General features: G+C 37.5%; 1 protein-coding gene across 1 annotated transcript; it reads right to left on the bottom strand.

Moving 5' to 3' along the window:
- Positions 1-18,490: 18,490 nt before the first annotated feature.
- Positions 18,491-21,340, bottom strand: LOC112165874 (transcription factor MYB46). Its single transcript, XM_024302572.2, has 2 exons — positions 20,921-21,340; positions 18,491-19,709 (listed from the first exon to the last, which is right to left on the bottom strand). Exons 1-2 carry the CDS (start codon positions 21,220-21,222, stop codon positions 19,025-19,027), a joined length of 987 nt encoding a protein of 328 aa, XP_024158340.1. The 5' UTR covers positions 21,223-21,340; the 3' UTR covers positions 18,491-19,024.
- Positions 21,341-22,163: the final 823 nt, after the last annotated feature.

The following is a 22,163-nucleotide window of genomic DNA, read 5'->3' as shown; positions in this document are numbered from 1 at the left end:
ACCACTGCATGGGTGTGTGAGTTACTAACAGATAACTACCCGATAAAAAAAAAATGTTTTAAGGAAAATTATTAGGTGGTCCTAGACCACCACGTGTCATGTTGACATGGTGGTCCCAACCAATAGCCGGAAGACATGTGTACAGCTGCTAAATTCATACGATTCTCAAATACGTTTAATGGCTCCGTTTTCTCTTAGTTTCAATGCCGTTTAGAACTAAACAGTCTCAACCCTAAAAACCTAAACCTACATTTCTTCCACTGAACAGTCTCAAACCTAAACAAATTGAATGAAAACCAGAAGCTGGGAAAGGAAACCAACTGGTGAGTGAGAAGAGAGGTCTTTAGCAAATCAAATCTTCAATGGCAATTGATACAAGTAAGTATATTTATCTCCCTATTCTACGTTGCCATCAATGAAAAATCATTCCAATAGCTATTGAAACTTGACAGCAAGTCTACTGATGTTCTTTTCCATTCTTCTTGCAATTGATATATATCCAGGATTTAGGGGAAATACACACACACACACATTAGTATTGAATCCGTTTAATATATACATATTACTATTAAAGCCGTTTTGTTTCATTGAAATTCTTGTTTATTGAGGAACTTGTTTTATGATTAGGTGGTCCTGTAAGCTGACATTCTTTAGGATGTAGGCATGAAAACAAACTTGGGGGAGATTATGACGTTCTGTGTGGGAACATGATGTTTATTCTAGGGGTCTGGCAAGGTTCTACAAGTAGTAATTCTGAATTAGAGTAGGGGACATGTGGGGGTAGTAAACAAAGTGAAGCTTACAATCTAACCAATTTTATAGGTTGATAATTGGAACGTGCCTAATTTGAATTTGATGTTGAGTCAAGCTTACTTGGCTTGGCTTTCTTTTGTATATATAGCTAGGCATGAAAACAAACTTGCATATATATAAGGTAGTCACCATGTCAGCTTACTTGTTTTATATTCACAAACTTGCAATAAAACTTCAGTAGCTGCTACTGTTCCTAAGGTTATTGCCTTACCTGTAGGTATATATTTCTTTTGATATACTCCTCTAGTTAAAAGAAATTAATGGTTTATGTGGAGAGTTTCTCACTTTCATGCCGAGCACAATGACGAGCTTGCTAAGCTAGAAGAGAGACCATTTTTAAAATCAAATAGAAAAATGTCTGAAGCTCATAATGGGGTAATAAAGACCATGCGTGATGCTTGTATAAGGACCATAAAAACATACTCATATTTAGCAGAAGAAGTTGGTGGATCTCAGAATGTTGGGTGTACGAAGAGAGATTGCTATAGTTTTTGTTAAACAGTGACAAGCGTGGCCCATGGCCCACTATTATACTGATTTTGTCCCAACTTACTTACCTGTTAGGTGTTGGGTTTTAATTACAAAAGGCCTCGGTAAAATTGGGTGAGATCCACCCACTTATAAGTTATATTTTATTTGTCACTTTTCCGATGTGTGATATTTCCTCTCCAACACGCGTCCTCACGTGCAACCTAACTCTAGGTCTGCACGTGAAATTAATTAATCCAATTCCCACATTGGAAATTGGGACACAAGTCTCATATCGGAGACTTGGTCAATACAATCCAAGGCCCACATAAGGGCCACATTGGATACTTGGTAATAATAGTTCGATGGCAATACAAGGAACCCAATTTGGGCTCATAATACGTGTTTACGTGGAGACGCAATAGGAGAAGGATCCGCTCTGATACCATGTTAAACAGTGACAAGCGTGGCCCGTGGCCCACCATTGTACCGATATTGTCCCAACTTAATTATCTGTTAGGTGTTGGGTTTTAATCACAAAATGTCTCGGTAAAATTAGGTGAGATCCACCCACTTATAAGTTATATTTTATTTGTCACTTTTCCAATGCGAGATATTTCCTCTCCAACAGTTTTGTGAATAATGAGAAAATGGCTATGTTCGAGGCTGGAGATGCTCAAAGCTTAATCAATCTTTTCAAGCATAAGCAAACTGAAGATCCTATGTTTTTTTACTCAGTGCAAGTGGATCAAGAAAATTGAATGACAAATTTCTTTTGGAGAGATGGCTGATCAAGCCTTAATTATGAGTGCTTTGGAGATGTATTAGTCTTCGATACTACATATAGAACCAATAGGTATAACATGATTTGTGCTCCTTTTGTGGGTGTTAATAACCATTGAAAAAATGTATAGTTTTTTTGGCCAAAAATGTATTGTTTGGATGTGTTTTTCTATTGGATGAGACAACTGCTTCATTTAATTGGTTGTTTGAAATATTTTTAGAGTCAATGGGAAATCAACCACCAAAGACCATTTATACTGATCAATGTCAAGCAATGGCAAATGACATTAGAGATGTTTTTCCTGATACTTGTCACCGTTTATGCATATATCATTGAATGTAACAAGACATATAGCAAGCTACTTAGAAATCCCTGACTTCAAGAAGATGTTCAATAAGTGTCTTTATGGTTATGAGACAGTTGTAGAATTTCAGTCTACATGGGATGAGTTACTTGTGACATTTAATGTTACAGAGAATGAATGGTTGGAAGAGACTATATACATTATGGAAAAAATGGTGTGCGGCTTTAAGCTTAGACACATTTTCTGCTAGAATTCAAGCTTCACAAAGAAGTGAGAGCACAAATAATGTGTTCCATCATATATCTGTTGCAAGAATAAGGCTTATTGAATTTGTGCATCACTATGATAAGCAAGTAGAAGCCACACGCTCAAGTGAATTAGAATAGACTTTTCATTGCACAAATGGCATACCTTCTACTGCTAAGAGGAGTACTAAACTACTATATCATGCTGGTAAAGTTTATACAAGAAAAATTTATAATTTATTTGGGACTGAGCTTACCGCTAGCATGGCATTCAAGATGGATGAAGTTGATACTAATGGAAATGTACATACTTTTGAATTGAGTCAGGAGGGTCGCAATAGAATTTATGTTGTGAAACTGAACTCTTCAGATGACACAAACACATGTAGCTGCAAGATGTTTGAATCTATGGGATTGTTGTGTTGTTATGCTCTAAAAGTATTGAATGTGAGGAATTTTACTAAGATACCACCGCAATATATACTGAAGCGTTGGAAAAAGGATGCAAAATCTGGAATTGGGGCACAAGAACATGAAGCATTATTACAACAAAAGAATAAACCATCAGTTGTATTGCGTCAAAATAATATGGTTCGAAAAGCTTACGATATATTGAGCACGGCTGCAATGACAGAGAAAGGTAGTAAAATTGCAATGTAAAAGTTGAAAGAGATGGAAGAATTAATTGAAAAAGATGAGCTAGAGTCAAGAGGACCTGATCACAAAGAAAGCAATAAGGCTTTGAATGATGATAGTATTTCTGATGATAATGAAAGTGGCTGGCCAGTTAATGAGACACCAGTATTAGATCCCCCATATGCAAGGCCAAAAGGGATGAAAATTAAAGATGGAAAGCATCTGTGGAGAAGAGAAACAAGAATACATCTAAGAGTACGGTGTCATCTAGTATAAAAAGCGATACGGGAAAACAGCAAAAACAGAAGGAGAGGGTAACAAAAGATCCAATCTCATCTAGTAAAGGTGATAGTGAGAAGAAACAAAAGGAGAGGGCAGTAAAAGATCCAGTCTCATCTAGTAAGAAGGTTTGCACGAGATTGTCAACCACTAATGTGCATCCATGTTTGCCTCGATCTAATCAGGCAAGTTAATTTGTTTGATTGACACTTAGTTTGGCTTTTATTTAAGTAATCTTACTAGTTCATGAATATAATTGTTCGATTAACGTAATTTAGGTTTTAAACTCACAATCCTCACTTCATGCACAGTATAATTCAAGTTTCTTCAAACCCATTTTCTTCTACAAGTGAGTACAAGCATTAGTAACCAGGTCTGTTGTTATAAGGCTACTCAAATCATATTTTTCAGTTATTGGATATATCCTAAAAACTATTTTTTTGATCAAATTTTTATAGCTTTATCCATCTATGAGCTTGTCAGCAATCAATACTCAGGGATGTTTGCTTCCATCTAACCAGGTAAGCTGTCTATGTCTGATACTCACCTTTGTGTGTTTCCATTGTCTAGCCTAAATATTTTACCGTTTCAATTTATAGGCCTGCCTTCAGGTACCAAATGATTTAAGTTCCTTTAATTAACACATTGAATGTGTTGAGGAGTACAAGTAGGACTGACCAAATGGTATGTTGATTTTAAGATTCTTTTGAATCTCATTGATACTAAAAATTATGTAAGCTAATTTTATAGGATGCAACATTTTCTTATTTATTGTAGGGTTTTGATTCTAAGGCATTCTATCAGCCAAAAGTTTCTTTTACTAGCATGCTTTTGAGTCGAATATTGGTTGATCTCATTGTTGAAGTACTTACAATTACTCAATTAGACATTCTTTTTTTTTTAGAATCTAAATTAAAAGTTCCAATCGTATATTATGATCACAGCATACATCTGGAAGCACTTATGCCCCAAACCATCCGTTCGGATCATATCCTCAACCAAGCCAAGTTTGGATAATTTATTTAACCTTTTTCTATCACATTTAGGCTTTTTATTTTATTTAATATATCTCTACTAATGCACAATGTAGGATTTGCATTCAACAACTTATGAGCAATAACAAGGTTCAAGACATATGCCATATTATTTACCATAAGGTAATGCCAATTCTCAAACAAATCTAACTATTGTAGGTATTTTTGGCATGTCTTATTGTTTAATTTCCTGTATATTTTTGGTGTAGGTGGCTGAAACTATGGGAGAGACTACATATTGCAACATCTATATATTTTGAGTCCAGATAAACTTTAAGTGTAATGATCTGAGATTATTTGAAGGTAATGTCATGGCAACTTCTACCTTTTTTATGGTCTATGTTTCCAGAATTATGAATGTAAACTAATAAGTTCTTTTTAAAAAAAATGACCTGTAAGCTATTTATTTTGAGAGTGATTGACGAATGGCCTGTTAGCAACATTTATATTTTATCAATAAGATCTTTTTGTGCATGTTCAGATGAGGGGTTTGTGTTGTGCCTCATTTTAAAAGTAAAGGCTCAAATAAACCAATTATTTGATCAATTATAACAGTTTCAATTGTGTATACATCAAATAGCTTTAGTTTCAATTGTGTATACATCAAATAGCTTTCCATCAATAACGTCACACATTAGATACAGATGAAAACTACCCCATCAAATAGCTTTCCATCAATAACGTCACACATTAGATACAGATGAAAACTACCCACATAACCAGAAGGGGCTTTCCATCAATAACAGTTTCAATTGTGTATACATCAATTAGCTTTTCATCAATCCTGCCAAACCTCCCTTATCCCCTTTTTTCATTGGATTGTAAACGTAAGGTCTATCATCTATATTTGTTGATGCTGAGCCACTTAAGGTGCTTCCCTGAAGCACATTATTATTATAACCCATCGAATGACCATTCGAAAAAGTAGGACCCCTGGCAATTGTCATCGATGACCATGATGGTTCTGTAGTTACCAATACTAACTCATTTCAAGTTGAATCCATGGAAATTTAGGAGGAATAGTTTCCATCAACTTGCACCTCAAGAAGAACCTGCATAGAAAAGAATTGATCAATAGAATCACTGCATAAATAGTGAGATAATTGCCACAATGGCAGATTCAAAAATCCTCATCAAAGCAGTAAAAAGATGGACAAAATACTGTTTACTCTCTATACTTATAGGGTATCGACGTTTCAGTCCCTGACGTTTCAATTTTACCTGGATACTCCCTAAACTCTCTAATTTCACACAAAAGGTCTCTGCCATCAATTTTCCGTCCAAAATTCGGTTATCTTGCTGATGTGGCACTTTTTTCACATTGAAATGACTATTATACCCTCACCTTCTCTTTTTTTATTATTTATTTATTTGTTATCTCTTTTTTTGTTTTTTCTTTTCACCTCTTCTTATTCCAGCTTTCTCTCCTTATTCTCTCTCTCTCTCTCTCTCTCTCTCTCTCTCTCTCTCTCTCTCTCTCCTCCTTTTGCCTCAAAAGAAGAAGCACCTGCAGCAGCAGCCCAAGAGGCGTAGTTGCAAACCCTAACTGGCCTGATCAAGCCAGAAGCCTCAGCCCAATTAAAAAAACTAGCCTCCTCTATCTGACATTCTGAAAAACCCGAATTAGATAGAGAGGGTGGTGGTGCTTGCCGGCATGACGGGGATGATGGAGGAAGCCGGTAGTCTTTGCTCCGAAATACTGGCGACTGCGCAGGAGGAAGCCCGAAAAGTTTCTGGGTTCGCCTGTTGGTTTTCCGGTTCCAGCCAAATCGCAGTGCCACACCTATGTCAGAGTCTTCCTCTCGACCTCGCCGATCTATCCATGGTGCTTATTTGTTCAGATGATGATCCAAATGAGAGAATCGAAAGGGGAAAGCTTTTCGGTTTTTACAGCAAGTTTCCTTGGTTTTCCGGCGGCTCTGACCATGAATGGCGACGAACAGGACATCATACCCCATCGCCTCATCGAGCTCTACATACAAGTACTCTTAGTTTTCACTTTCAGTTGGATTTGCAAGAATTGAAGTTTTGGGGTTTTGAGGTTATTACGGGTTCATTGTTGGCAGTAGCGATTTTGAAGTTCTTTGATTAGTTTTTTGATCCACGTGATAAACCTTATAGCATGATTCTGATTGTTGGTTATGTTTGAATTTGAAATTGGAGAACTCAAATGATCTCTGTATGCAATAGTTGATGAAAGCAGGACAATACTATTGTTGTGGTTTGTGTGGTTTTGATCTTATTTCTAAAGCCTGAATGATGAAAAAAGAAGAAGGAAAAAAAGAAGAAGAGAGAACAAATAAATAAATAAATAAAAGGTGAGGGTATAATAGTCATTTTAGTGTGAAAAAAGAGCCACGTCAGCAAGATAACCGAATTTTGGACGGAAAATTGACGGCAGGGACCTTTTGTGTGATATTAGAGAGTTTAGGGAGTATTCAGGTGAAATTGAAACGTTAGGGACTGAAACGTCGATACCCTATAAGTATGTGGAGTAAACAGTATTTTGTCCTAAAAAGATCAAACAGAGTGCTGATATAGTATCAATCCTAAGCCGAAAGTATGCAAGCCTACATATCATGCAAAATTTAAAAAGCACCAACTTAGGATGCTTAAAGAAGTGAAAGTTCTTCAACCCACTCCCATTGAAGATGCAAATGAATATCTACTTGTCAAATTATGAAGATCAAGAGTCTTGATGTCTGTGAAGTATGAAATTCTATGGAACAGTATTGATTTTTCTGGTCCTTTTTACCTTGCAGATGATTAAGAATCATTACAAGTGAACCAAATCATTCTCATAGTTACCTGATCACCAAGAATTCAATCACGGGATGAGATTACATGAATGTTTTATGCATTTTAATCTTAACCTAGATATCAAATCTAAGGGCAGGTGATCATGAATCTATTGGTCACCAGGTTGGTGAACACCACTCTACATGTAAAAATGTAAATCATAGAACTTACTTCTTGATCCATCTGCAAGTTCAACTGCTCCAACGTTTGGTTCGAAGCATTCAATAATGCCTACTCTGCTTGTTAAAGTAATCCTAGATACAGGCCTACGATTGAAAATTTGATGAAAAACAAAAATGTAAGTTCACTTTAACTTCCCAAACCCAAAAAGAGCAGAGAAAACAAATAAGAAACAAAAGGTACACAGAAGCGATAAACATTTTGTTGCTCAATTCCTCTAATTGTGTGCACCTTCTTTTAAAGCTCTTGGACAGAAGCCTGAAACAGATTCAAGTTGTCAGAATGCAGTATCTACATATGATCAAAGTCATTAAAAGATGCTTCCATTATCTGACAACCACAAGCTTACACATTTTCATGGATGAAAAACCCCCCGAAATCTTTTAATGAGTTTTCTATTTATCATCATAACCACTTAAGTGGGGTGGAATGAATTTCCAAGAAACCAGCCCTTTTTATGGACTCTGTCTCAAGAAAATTATAGAAACCAGAAGACATTTATGTCTAGAAATTTGGAGGAGATATTGCATATTGATACCCCCACAGCTCATATAAAAAAAATAAACAAAAGGATAATCACAAGATAAGAAGAGAAACACAGTAAAATCAAAGAAGTCTCAGATTGCTATGTAAGCCAATAAAAAACAACAAAATTCTAAAGATAGCTATGCTTGGACCATCTATAAAGATAGGTATTGAAGTCAGCGTAATCACAAGATAAGAAGAGAAAAAGGGTAAGTGGGTGTAATCCCATATTGCTATGTAAGCCAATATACAACAAGAAGAATTCAACAACAATAAGCCAATATACAACAACAGGAATTCAACAACAAAATTCTAAAATTGTAGAGAGCTATTCAAACGATTCCTCTTTACCAAGAAAAATAGGGTAAGTCGGCGCTTAAGATTATGAAATGAAAGATCGAAATTTTGAGAGATCCCTGTAATCTGACTGAGAAAGCGAGAAAATTATGTTCTGATTGGAAGTTTTCAGATCTGACAAAGAAAAGAACTAAGCAGTTTAGATATGGGGATTTTTTTTTTCCTCTGGTGTTTCTCTACTCGACTTCTCTTTATGTTTATTAGTTCTGAAACGGAGCCGTTAAACATATTTGAGAATCGTATGAATCTAGCAGCTATACACATGTTTTCCGGCAATTGATTGGGACCACCATGTCAGCACGACACGTGGTGGGACCACCATGTCAGCACGACACGTGGTGGTCCAGGACCACCTAATAATTCCTCTGTATCTAAATACACCACCTAAACTACTCAAAGTCTCCTCAACTCTCTCATACACATACATCCATAGAAAAGAAGGAAATCATTTTCATATATCTAAATTTTGTCAACCTTCTCACCACTATATTTTCATAGTCCTTTCTTTATATTTACCACTGCATGCCATGATTGATCAATTTGTTTTTTGTCTATGTCAGACCAATGCTAAGTACGGATAACCTAATAGTCTTACATTGCTTAGTAAGTTTGTGATAAGAATTGTAATACAACTTGTTTGGATTACACATTACACAATTTACCGTTAATCTCAAATAAGCATCTTAATTGATATTTTCCTTCAACTCTAATTTCCACACACCCATTTTAGAAGAAGTTGAATCCAAATTCGTTCTCATCCTGCTTTGTACTAAATCTCATCTACTCTCCATAGCCAAGCCCTACCAAAATCCAAGGCAACAATAAGGACAATCTAAGGCTTATGTAAAAGGGCTTTTGGTATTTCTAGGGTTCTAAGTTACAAATTTGGGGTAAAAAAATATTAGATTTGGAAAAGAGTATAAGAAGGGATAAAAGTTGGAAGTGAATGAGTGTGGAGATGTTGCAGAGTTGTTCAAAGAAGAGAGGCCGGCATGAACACGAGAATGTAGTTGTCTCTTTTGGTCATTTAATCTACTCTTTAAATTTGATTTTGAATGGTAAATATAGGGGTTGTGTATTAAATATATAGAGATGTGTATAAGAAATATCTCAAACTTGAATGAATATATGTATATAGTTAACATTATAAAAGTAAAAATGGATTGGAATGGTATGCTCATTTTATTTCATAGTCCCTTTATATAGGGATAGAATTACAACGGAAATATTGATTACATTAATGATACTAAATGCTGATGGATCCGTAATTACGCTGATTGATGGTAATCACTGATTCCTTGATTCCCTCTCCGTTAATCACTTTGACGAAGGCACATAATGTGTTTTTCCTTTAACACTCTCCCTTATGCCAAGTCAAAGCCGAAATGGTGCATGAATTGTTGCCTCACTAAAAACCTTGCCAAGTAACAATAAAAACCCTGTGGGACAAAAATACACTTTGGTCGAAGGAAAAGAGCACAACGCACCTTTTACATTTGAGTATGACATGTGTGTGTTAGACTCCCCTTGACGTCTACACCTCCCCCTAATACTTACATTAATCAGGGGAGCTTGGAAAGTCTTCGCATTCCTATGCTTTTCACATATTTCTCAAATATGGCCTTAGGCAATGATTTGGTGAACAAATCTGCCACATTCTCCTCAGACCTTACTTGATTCACTTGAATCTTGAGGAGGGCCTGTTGTTGCTGATTGTAGAAAAACTTTGGCGATATGTGTTTTGTATTATCACCCTTGATATATCCTAGCTTCATCTGTTCGATGCAAGCTGCATTATCTTCATAAATGCAAGTAGGCTCTTCAGTGGTAGAACTCAAACCACTAGTCCCTCGAATATGTATGATGATAGCTCTTAACCATACACACTCACGAACCGCCTCATGTAGAGCGATGATCTCTGAGTGTTTCGAGGAGGTAGCCACAAGAGTTTGCTTGGTTGATCTCCAAGATATAGCCGTGTTCCCAATGGTAAATACGTAACCAATTTGGGAACGACCTTTATGTGGGTCAGAGAGATACCCAGCATCAGCAAAACCAACCAAAACATCATTTGGCGTTTCGATGTAGTGAGTGGCACTTTCGCCATCAATATTTCCTTCAGGGATTGCAGTTCCATCTGCGGTCCCTCTTGTCTCTCTGTAGGGAAAGAATAGTCCCAAGTCAATGGTTCCTTTTAGGTATCGGAAAATGTTCTTGATACCATTCTAGTGACGCTGTGTTGGCACTGAGCTAAATCTAGCTAACAAGTTCACTGAGAATGCAATGTCTGGTCGAGTACATTGGGCTAAGTACAATAATGCTCCTATTGCACTTAGATAGGGAATTTCAGCTCCCAACACCTCCTCGTCATCTTCCTTTGGACGAAATGGATCTTTCCTTGCATCCAAACTTCGACTGATCATGGGAGTGCTAGCAGGATGCGCTTTGTCCATGTTAAATCGCCTGAGCATCTTTTGGACATACGCAGACTGGTGGATTAGTATTCCACAAACTCGGTGTTCTAGTTCAAGGCCTAGACAGAATCGAGTTTTCCCAAGATCCTTCATCTCAAATTCGGATTTCAAGTAACTCGCGGTTTCTCTTATTTCTTCAAGAGTACCTATTATGTTCATATCATCGACATATACTGCTACAATTGCAAATCCGGAACTTGTTTTCTTTATGAATACGCAGGGGCATAATTCATCGTTCTTATATCCCTTCTCAATCAAATAGTCACTTAGACTGGTATACCACATCCGCCCGGATTGTTTCAATCCGTATAGTGAGCGTTTCAACCTAATTGTAAACGCACTCCGTGGTTTAGAGTCGCTTGACTTGGGTAATGTAAGGCCATCAGGCACTTTCATATATATATATATATATATATATATATATATATATATATCTCTCTCTCTCTCTCTCTAAATCTAGATCCCCATAGAGATATGCAGTCACCACATCCATGAGCTGCATTTCCAGTCCTTCGGAAACTACTAGGCTAACTAAGTAGCGGAACGTTATAACATCAATTACGGGAGAGTATGTCTCCTCGTAGTCAATTCCAGGGCGTTGTGAGAAACCTTATGCCACAAGGCGAGCCTTGTACCTTAGGACTTCATTCTTCTCATTACGCTTTCTAACAAAGATCCATTTATGTCCTACAGGCTTTACACTTGGTGGCGTCAGCACTACCGGACTAAATACCTGTCTCTTTGTCAGAGAATCTAATTCTGCCTGGATTGCTTCTTTCCATTTAGGCCAATATACTCTTTGTTGACATTCTGCAACAGAGCGTGGTTCGATATCATCGTGCTCTATGATTTCTTGAGCAACAGTGTATGCAAATACATCATCAATGTGTATGGAAGATCTTTCTATCCACTCATACGCACTCTCATAATCCATTGAGATTTCTTTGTTCTCTGGAATCATTTTAAACATCGGAGCGTCCTCCAGTATTGATTCATGGACATAACTATAATCAGAGACAATCTCATGAGAGGGATTCTCTACATTGATGATTAATGGATCGGTTTGTGCCTTATTCGCCCTCTTCTTCCTTGGGTGAGTGTCAATGGAACCAAGTGGCCTCCCCCTCTTCCTTTGAGGAGCCACAGCCTCAACCAGACCTCCACTATGTGTGGTTGCAGTGCCTCTATCTGTGCCGCATGTTGGGGACTTCTAACCTTCCAGGCACATTTGCAGCTGGTATATGTGATCTCGTCACATTTGCGATATTAGTAAACGCATCAGGCATCGAATCTGCTACGTTCTGAAGATCGATTATTCTTTTCACTTCACTTTCACATTGTGAAGTGCGGGGATCAAAATGAGACAAAGTGGGAACAAACCACGACAATTCCTATCATTCCTTTGGAAAATCCTTTTTCCTATCTCCCCCTAACGACGGGAACACTGTCTCATCAAAGTGACAATCCGCAAATCTAGAGGTAAAGAGATCGCCTGTCAAGGGTTCCAAATAGCGGATAATCGTTGGAGATTCGTAGCCAACATAAATACTTAATCGTCTCTAAGGACCCATTTTAGTGCGCTGTGGGGGCGCAATAGGCACATACACTGCGCAACCAAATATGCGTAAGTGTGAAATGTCAGGCTCATATCCAGTTACCAACTGGTATGCAGAAAATGGTTGGCTAGCAGTAGGTCTGAAACGAATGAGTAAAGCTGCGTGCAATATTGCATAACCCCATGCAGATATAGGCAGGTTGGTGCACATAACCAATGCCCTAGCCACCATCTGTAGCCTTTTGATGGTGGCTTCTGCGAGACCATTTTGTGTATGCACATGGGGTACATGATGCTCTATATCGATCCCAATAGATATGCAATAATCATCAAATGCTTTTGATGTAAACTCTCCAGCGTTATCAAGCTTTATAGACTTGATAGGGTGATCAGGGTGGTGAGCCCTTAAGCGTATAATCTGTGCTAGGAGTTTTGCAAATGCAGCATTTCTTGTGGACAATAAAACGACATGTGGCCAGTGTGTAGAGGCATCCACCAGAACCATAAAGTACTTGAATGGTCCGCATTCTGGATGGATAGGTCCACAGATATCTCCTTGTATCCTTTGTAAGAATGGAATGTTTTGTTTTGTATCTTTAGCATAGGAAGGTCTCGATCCTGTTTTTGCTAAAGAGCAGGCTTTGCAAAACGAGTGATGTGCCTTTGAAATAATCAATGAGGCATAATGGGAGGGAGGTAGTGCTTCTGGTACTTTAGAAGGTAATGGCTGCATTTGAGCAATACTAGGACCGACACTTTTCAGTGTGGCGGATTTTTCTCCCATTTTATTTTTTACTCGAAAGAAGGGATGTCCGTGTGAGTTCTTTAAAATACGGATCATCATGTCACGACCGGGGTGCCCTAGGTGGTCATGCCAAAGCCTGTATGAGTCAGTGTCCCACATTTCATTATTGGTGACAGCATATGATTCAATGATCCGAATCGTAGTGAGGTACAGTCCACTAGATTGACTCATAGGTTTCTCTAAAATGTGTTTCCTTCCACATTCATTAGAGGTAATATAAAGGTATTCAGTTCCATTCTCACATTGTGTTTCTACATGATAATCGTTGGCACGAATATCTTTGAAACTTAACAAGGTTCGATTAGCTCTTGGTGCATATAGAGCGTCTGTGACTTTAAATGTTGTGCCATTAGGCAGCAAAAATTTGGCAGTTCCTCGCCCTTTTATTACTTGTGATGATCCAATCATTGTAGTCACAGAGGAATTATAGGCTATTAATTCAATAAATAATTGCCTATTCCTTAATATGGTGTGGGTAGTCCCACTATCAACTAAGCACTCAAGTTCTCCTCGATTCATTCCTACAAATAAATGGGAGGTATTATTAATTTTGAAAATATAACTCATATTCTTTAGAGCATGTCTATTTTAGTAGAATGATAATTTTTTTTCATTCAAATAATTTTTCTCTAGATGTATTGCTTTACATATTTATAGTGCTTTTTCGAACCATGTGAATATGTGTAGTACATAAAAATCGAATAAATTCAATGCTTCAGAATAAAATCCGAAATTTATTAACAAGCCAACGATAATCAAATCAAGGTCTTGTTCAAAAATCTGATTCATCAAACCATTATTGAAATAAACTTTAAGACTACGTAATAGTCTAATTAAAAATGAGGCATTATGCCTTCACAACTGTTTTTTTTTTGGAAAATAAAATAAATAAAGCAGATCAGTCAAAATCTGAAGCATCCATTGACTGAGCAAGTTCCTTGTTGCCATTGAAGTCTGTAATTGTGAGGTTGACGTCTGGGTCATGGCCTCCTTCTTCCATATAGTGAGCCTCTTGTTCTTTAGACTCCTTATACCTCTTGTAAGTGGCTGCAACTAGGTTGCTTGCTTGGCAGTTCTTGTACCAATGCCCCATGACTCCACACCTATAGCATGGTTCATTACCAACTCTACCCTGTTTGACTGAAGGGTTCTTAGGTGCCCTTTGCACCTTGTTTCCATGACCACTAGGGCCAGCACCACCATCTCTGCGCCATACATTGGGAGGGCCTCCACGGCCCATACCATAACCCCCACGTCCTTTGCCACGTGGTGCATTGTTGCCACCTGGGTAGGGATCAGCACGTCCAACCCCCTTTGCATTGGGGTTCTTTCCACCTTTGACTTTGCCATAATTAGCTTCAGGAATTTTCTTTGTCCCAACGGGCCTGGCATTGTTGCTCAAAAGAACCTCATTATGCCTCTCAGCCACTTGCAGTAGGTTGATCAGCTTATTGAAAGTTGTGATTCTTTTGTTATCATACTCCAGCCTATACTGGTTTGCTAGTATAATTGCTGAAGTAGGAAAAGTGGAAAGAGTCTTCTGGATCATATCATCTTCTGTGAGTTCCTTTCCACAGAAATTTAGACTTGCCTTTAGGCGCAACATGTCCTTGTTGAAGTCATTGACCTTTTTGTAGTCAAGCAAGCGGATTTCATTCTACTGAACGGTTAGTTCTGGGAGCAAGGTGTCATGAATGTTCCCAAAACGTCCCTTAAGGGCATCCCACAGTTCTTTGGATGTCTTCAACTGAAGGTATTCCCAGCGTAAGTTAGGATCAATATGTCGCCTCAGAAACATTAAGACATTTGCTTTCATCTTATTAGACGGTCTATCGTCTTTGGGGTCAGTGGGAGTTTGGATGGTGGCAGTGTAGTATTTTGCCACAAAGGCAGTTTCTACATCGGAAACCCAACGGTGGTACTCAAGTCCTTATGAGTCCAAAATGTCAAATTCAGGTCGAGTTGGATCAGTCATCTACATAAACAAGATAGAAGAAATAAATTACGCAGTCATAAAGACATCCACGTTAATTATTTTCCAAAACATATGAATTAGATTTCAAGACCAAGATTCGTAATGGTCACATTTTTTCGATGCTATGTGAAAATACTTTATCACAGTAAGTGTGTATTTATAATGCGCATGAACTTTCATTATCATGGCAAAACGCAATTCTTTTTGTATAACATTCTAAACAAGTAATAATCATAGCACGTAATAAATAATAAAAACATAGCATATATTAAAATAAATTACATGGCATGCTCAAATTTCACAAATGTATACCAACATATATGTTACACATAATAATAGCAATAATATATCATGCATAAAATAAAATATAATAGCATAATATAAAGGCATGCTTAGGAATAATTATATAAACGTAAATAAAAATCACAAAACATGCTCAAAATTTCATAAATAATATATAACAAAAATATAAACAATAAAATATATAATCATGCTTAAAGATAATCATATAAAGCATAAATAACATGGCATGCTTTAAAAGGATCAAAATTATCTAACTAAACATGCTCAATAACAAAATATAATAAAGGTATAAACAATAAGGTATAAGCATAGAAAATATAAATAAAATTCACATGCTTGGCTAAAATCATAAAATAAAATAAAATAAAGAAAACATACTTGATTTCGAGAAAACAAAACGATCCTACTGCACGCGCGTGTTGATGCAGACGTGCGTAGCGATGTTTTCCTTTTTTTTTGTTCGTTCTTTTCTGGGCCGGGATTCCTTTTCTTCTGGGCAGCAGGGCCTGTTTCTTTGGGCCGAGATTTTTTTTTCTGTTTTTTTGTTCTGGGCCTTCTGTTCTTTGGGCCCTTTTTTTTATTTATTTTTTATTGGGATTTTTTCTTTGTAGGCCGGGTCCTTACTTCGGCCCGAGTTACCTCTTTTTTTTTTTTTTTTCCCTCTTCTCTTCTTCCTCCTCCTGCTTTCCTTCCTTCTGGTTTGCAGAATTGCAGGTACTGCTGGGGGCGCGCGGGGGCTGGAGCGCACTGGGCTGGGATCTGCAGGTGTCGGGGAGGGCGCTTGCCTGTTGGCGCGGGGCAGTGGGCTGCTGGGCAGGACTGTCTGGTGCGCGGGGCTGCTACGTCGTCGCCGATGTGGGTGCTGCGACAGTGGGGAGCGGACGAGTCCGATCTAGGTGCTGCGACGGTGGACTAATTCGATGATACGGGCTGGTGTCCGGATCGATCTGGAAATGCAGCAGGCGTGGACGTCCGGTGGTTTGCAAGAATCGATCGGTGCTGGGGCTGGGTTGCAGCGTTGGGATCGGGCTGCGATCGGTGCTGGGTTGCAGGGATCTGCAGGTGGGAGGCAGCAGCGATCGGTGCTGGGTTGCAGGGATCGATCGGTGCGGCTATGCGGGGATGGGGCCGGTCTTGGCCGGTGAGGTGAGGCTGGGGAAGAAGGGATTTTTTTTTTTTTTTTTGAGACTGTGGCGGCACAAAACAAGAAAAAGTTTTTTTTCTTATAGGGTTTTGATTTTTTTTTCTTTGGTTATTTGCTCTGAGCGTGCTGATAACGTGTAAAAGTAAAAATGGATTGGAATGGTCTGCTCATTTCATTTTGATAGTCCCTTTATATAGGGATAGAATTACAACGGAAATATTGATTACATTAATGATACTAAATGCTGATGGATCCGTAATTACGCTGATTGATGGTAATCACTGATTCCTTGATTCTCTCTCCGTTAATCACTTTGACGAAGGCATATAATGTGTTTTTCCTTTAACAAACATTTCATTATATTCGCTATTTATGAAATCTAAACTAGTTTTTTTGGTATTTTTTTATTTCAGTTTTTTTCAATTCAGTTATAAAAAGTCGATTTACCAAAATTCAAATATTCGGTTAGTAATCGCTCAGTTCAGTAATTACCAAATTAAATGACATTCATAGGTATTTAGAACCCTAGTACCATGTAAACCATCAAGAAAAAAAGTCAACTACAAGTAAACCTTTAACGAAAAAGGAATATACAGAGTTCCTTTAAAAGAATGTCAATCAGACACTTTGATAGGAGAGAAATTCTTAGGTGGGGGTTTCCCCACCACGTGGCTTTAGGGCCAACCAATTAAAAAAATAAAATTTTCTCTCTTTACCGAAACTGCCCCTGCTCCCTAAAATGCAATACCCAAAACACCCCCCCTACTGGGCAGTAATTGGTCCGCCCCACCACGTGACTTTAGGATTGTCCCACGCAAGATTCTCTCTTGATAGGATCGCCATTTATAATATCTTTTTTACTTGGAAAAAACTTGGCGTAATCATCGGTCACCCATAGGTCAGTCTCAACTCTCTAATTAATAGTAACACACACACATGTTCGTTATGGTGGTAATCCGTCATCAAAAATCTAAAGGCAAATGATAGTACAAGCACTCTCATCATATTCTGTCAAATTCTAAGTGAAAATGGTCATCTTGTCCTTTCTGAATAACAGAATTAGTAGATGTCATCATCACATGATTATTCCAAAGTTGCTTCCTATTCACTTCTTTAATATGTTGGTCAAATTTTATTTTTATGTTAATTTGCATTGATTACTTTTAGGTACAGTGATTATGTTAGTACCCTACCCATGGGAACCCAACCTGATAGCCTAACTAACTAATTTAATAATGAGACAATAGTCAATGAAACAATGAGAGCTGATTATCAAGTGGAGATGGCAACTAAGTGATTGAATTGGGAGAGGATTCAGTGCACCGACATAAATAGATGGTTAGATTATATTAAATACACTCTTAGGTTATTAATAAAAATATTAATTATAAATATCAAGGGTTTAGATCATTTCATTTGCACCGTCGGTACATAAAATAATTTTCAGATTGAATTAACCTCATTTTAGTATGTGATCATGTACCTTCTACAAATCTATAGCCATTTTAGTATGTGATCATCCGTCCAAAGGAGAAATAAGCATGAAAATAATGGCTAATGCTATAGATGATGAAGGATCGTATTCTTCAACATAACATATTCTGTTCTTATTAATCATCTAAATTTACAAATAAAGACACTCGATTAGTTTAGTAATTATCCCCCATAATATTGTTGGATGATGTTTCAAATTGAAGTGCGTTTTTCATTGTAAGATAAAAAAGGTAATTATTATTTTTCAAATGGTAATTGTAATATGAGAGAGAGAGAGAGAGAGAGAGAGAGAGAGAGAGAGAGAGAGAGATAGGTAGGTCTATCATCTTCATGATCAAATTGTGTAGTACAACCTACTTATTTCCCACTGACCACAAAATTCCACCAACCTTTCTTCCTTTTGTACATCATCTCATAATAACTACAATTTATACACCAACTAATTATTGATGATCATCATCTTGTAATTCTTGTATATCTCTTCTCTCCCTACATTTGTATATATATGCAGCATAGCAGCAGCTATTCACAACTATACTTCCTTCACAATTAATCCGTATATATGACAGTACGTAGTCTCAGTACTGAATGAAAGCTTCTCTATCAAATACGAAATCAATTGTGACCTTTATTTCAGACCGTTCCCCTTTCATCTAAGCTATATATGAACTTCCCCATTGTTTGACGGACCTAAATAAAATGTAAAAACTATGGCTAGTAATATTCTACCAGTCTTGAGAAAACAAAGTGGGATCCCAAATTAGAAAATGAAGAAGAAATGAGTGTGTGGGAAGAAAAAAAAAATGAAGAAAAAGAAAAGAGAGGGAATATTGGGTGGCAGTTATTGATCTCAACTCTGGTAGTCAAGAAAAGGAAAGGAGGAAACATCTTTCATCAGATCCTCCAAGTCCCACTCTCCCATTGTTAGCCCTTGATCCTGATCATCTTCAAAGTAATTCCCAACCCCGATCATGTTTTCACCTTTGATGATATTGTTACTGTTACTGTAGTAATTATTATTATCATAGAAGATAGTTTCCGTTTTTAGATTTTGATCCTGGTCAGTGGTGCTTACACTCTCTAGGGGAGGCACAAAGATGTCTTCTTCTACCCCGATATTGACGTTCCCAAACGCTTCAATATTTTCTTCAAACCCACAATCATCAGCACCACTACCAACTGATGATCCGATCTGTGCAGTGCATGGGTTTCCATTGTTGTAGTACCCGCCATGCTCGACCATTGGAAAGGGATCAAACATGTGGTTGATGAGGGAGGTTGATTGCATGGATGAATCCCCGTAAATGGGCATCATTGACGGTGGAATGATGTTCATGAAACCTCCTCCTCCTCCGGCCGCGGTGAAAAAGTCTTTGTTGTTAGGCTGATCCGAGGAAGAATCACTTGCGTTTGGTGAGGCAGTGGAGGAGGAGGAGGAGGACAGAACCTTCAGACGTTTCTTTATGGTCGAATTCCAGAAGTTCTTGATTTCATTGTCAGTTCGTCCTGGCAAGCGTGCTGCAATTTGAGACCACCTATATAAAATGTAGAGATATATGATTAATTAAATTAAAAGATATATGATATAACAGTCAGTGTCGATGTGAAAGTACGTTTTTGGTGGGTATGTATGAATGCATAACTTATTTGCATGGTTTCCTAACTTAAAACAGAGATAGGTTTTGAGTGTTTTCGACTCGAAAGCTATCTGCAGATGATGTAGACATTACATTAATACGTAACCATAACGTATCACTCAAACTATCTATCACTTTCTTATCAACTAGAGGTTTTGGATGCCACAACCCACAGTTAGGGGACAACCTAATGTTTCTGATTCTCCTATGTTTTCTATGTATTAATATATACATGGTTAATTTGCATGGAAACTTAACTATATATACTATTCAATTAATTAATATGGGTGTTGAGTGCCTTTAACTCTAAGGGCAGATGTTTCTCAAAAAAAAAAAAAAAACCCTCCAAGGGCAGATCCATGTGCATCATATATATCCTTATTCAATTCTCATACCTTCCACATCTATATTTTATAAATATCTGAAATTAGATAACGAAGCTATGGATTTAGGAATATATGTATTCGTGTGTGAACGTTTATATTCATGCTGCAGTTGGTATTTATAATGCTATGAGTAATATATAATAAAAAAAAGAGTATATGTGTGTGTGTATCAAAATGTAATTTATTACTTTAAACTTAGAGCCTCTAACCGAAAATTAATTGTCTGTAAATAAAAATCTCAATATAAAAATTTGAAATGGTCATGTACATAAAGCCTAAATCAAGTTTTCTTTGTACGAATTGGTGATGTTAAATGTAATTGTGCCTTGTAGTTGAATCGGCTAAATTGGGTGAATTTTTATATTGGATAACATCAAACAATTCTTCTTTTTTTGGTCTTAATAGTTTAATTTTAGCATATGCGTGTGGCCAGATTACTCATATTAAGTCCCATAAACTGATGTAATTTAAAAGAGGGGAGAGACTGTGGACTTCAGTAGTCTTCTCATTATGTTTTCACGTCACATTATCCTATAGAACTGTACTCTTTTTAGACTAATTCAGCTTTAGTGAAAGAGATTATAATAATCATTTTTTATATACCATTGTCTTAGAGATAACTTATTGACTGAAGTAAGAAAACACACGGATCAATTAAAGCCACAAGCCAGCATAACTTCTAAACTAAGCTTTATGGAAACTACTAATTAGTGACCTTATTACCTGTTACCAAGAAGGGAATGGAAGTGGATGATGAGGTCTTCTTCTTGGGGAGAAAAGGCACCTCTCTTAAGGTCAGGTCTCAAGTAATTGATCCAACGAAGCCTGCAACTCTTGCCGCACCTCTCGAGGCCAGCATTTCTTGCCACGTCGCTCCAGCAGCCTTGGCCATTGTTGAGCATGTACCTCATCAGCTTCTCGTCTTCTTCCGGCGACCACAAACCCTTCCTTAGCTTGTTACTCATGCTGTTGTTCTTGTTATTCTTCCCGGTACTACTTACAACAGAGGGTTCCGGCTTCCTCATTGTTTATGACTAGAGTGAGTGCTGAGTTTAAGGAGGGAGAGAGGGATCGAGGGAAGGAGGGGTGACCTGATCGGATCAGATCTGATGATGTTTCTCTCCCAACTGGTTTGATGTAAAACTGTGATGACTTTATAGAGAGAAAATAAAAGCGAGAGGAAGAGAGAGACAGAAAGAAGGCTTCATATGGTGGGAATGATGATGGTAATGATGATTGTGATGGTTGTGGGGTTTGCTTACAATATAGGGAAAACAGAAAGAAAGAGAGAAATAAGGTTTGTTGATGAGTCTGAGTAGAAAACGGTTTCGAGGGGGACCTGCACTGAAGGAGAGCTAGAGAGAGAGAGGTGGTCGTCTTGTCTTTGACTCCATGATCTTTGTCTGTTTTCTATAGGTTATTACCTTTTTCTTCATTCACAAGCTATAATATTTCAAATATATATAATACATGAAGGCTAGGCTAGGGTTTTTCTTTTTTAAAACCAAGCCAACATATTAATTTGCTTCCACTTCACATAATCTCTGGCTCTCTCTACACACGTGTAGTTGAAGTTAAAGAAGAAGATAATTAAGAATAATTAATACTCTGCATTGATTGGGTCAAGTTCATTCAGCTTCACTGCTGATTGGCCATGAAAGCCACGTGTTTATGCTAATTTGTTCTTGTATTAACTGATCAAATGAATCAAATTGAATATAGGAAAAGTAAAAAAGACTCCAGTATGTGGAAATTTAACGATAAATTATTCTCCTATGAGAAAGTTGACAAAAGAAGTGATTTGGAGCTTTCCCAATCACTTTATGCTTGCACTACTCTTTCATGATCGAAGATATCAGTACATGCCTCGTTAAAAAACGTATTTGCCGACGTCGGCTGAAAGGCACTCGTAATCTGCTTCAAATTGGTTTTGCATCTCCGATAGAAGAGGATTTGCGCGCATATC

Source organism: Rosa chinensis, chromosome 5, assembly GCF_002994745.2.
Source record: "Rosa chinensis cultivar Old Blush chromosome 5, RchiOBHm-V2, whole genome shotgun sequence".
NCBI lineage: Eukaryota > Viridiplantae > Streptophyta > Magnoliopsida > Rosales > Rosaceae > Rosa > Rosa chinensis.
This window is presented reverse-complemented; position numbering and strand designations above follow the sequence as displayed.

Bases quoted from the DNA above. Each gene is read 5' to 3' on its own strand.
- LOC112165874 (XM_024302572.2), bottom strand. From the start codon at position 21,222: ATGAGGAAGCCGGAACCCTCTGTTGTAAGTAGTACCGGGAAGAATAAC. The intron at 19,710-20,920 runs GTAATAAGGTCA...CATTTTATATAG, and splicing joins CATTCCCTTCTTGGTAACAG to GTGGTCTCAAATTGCAGCAC.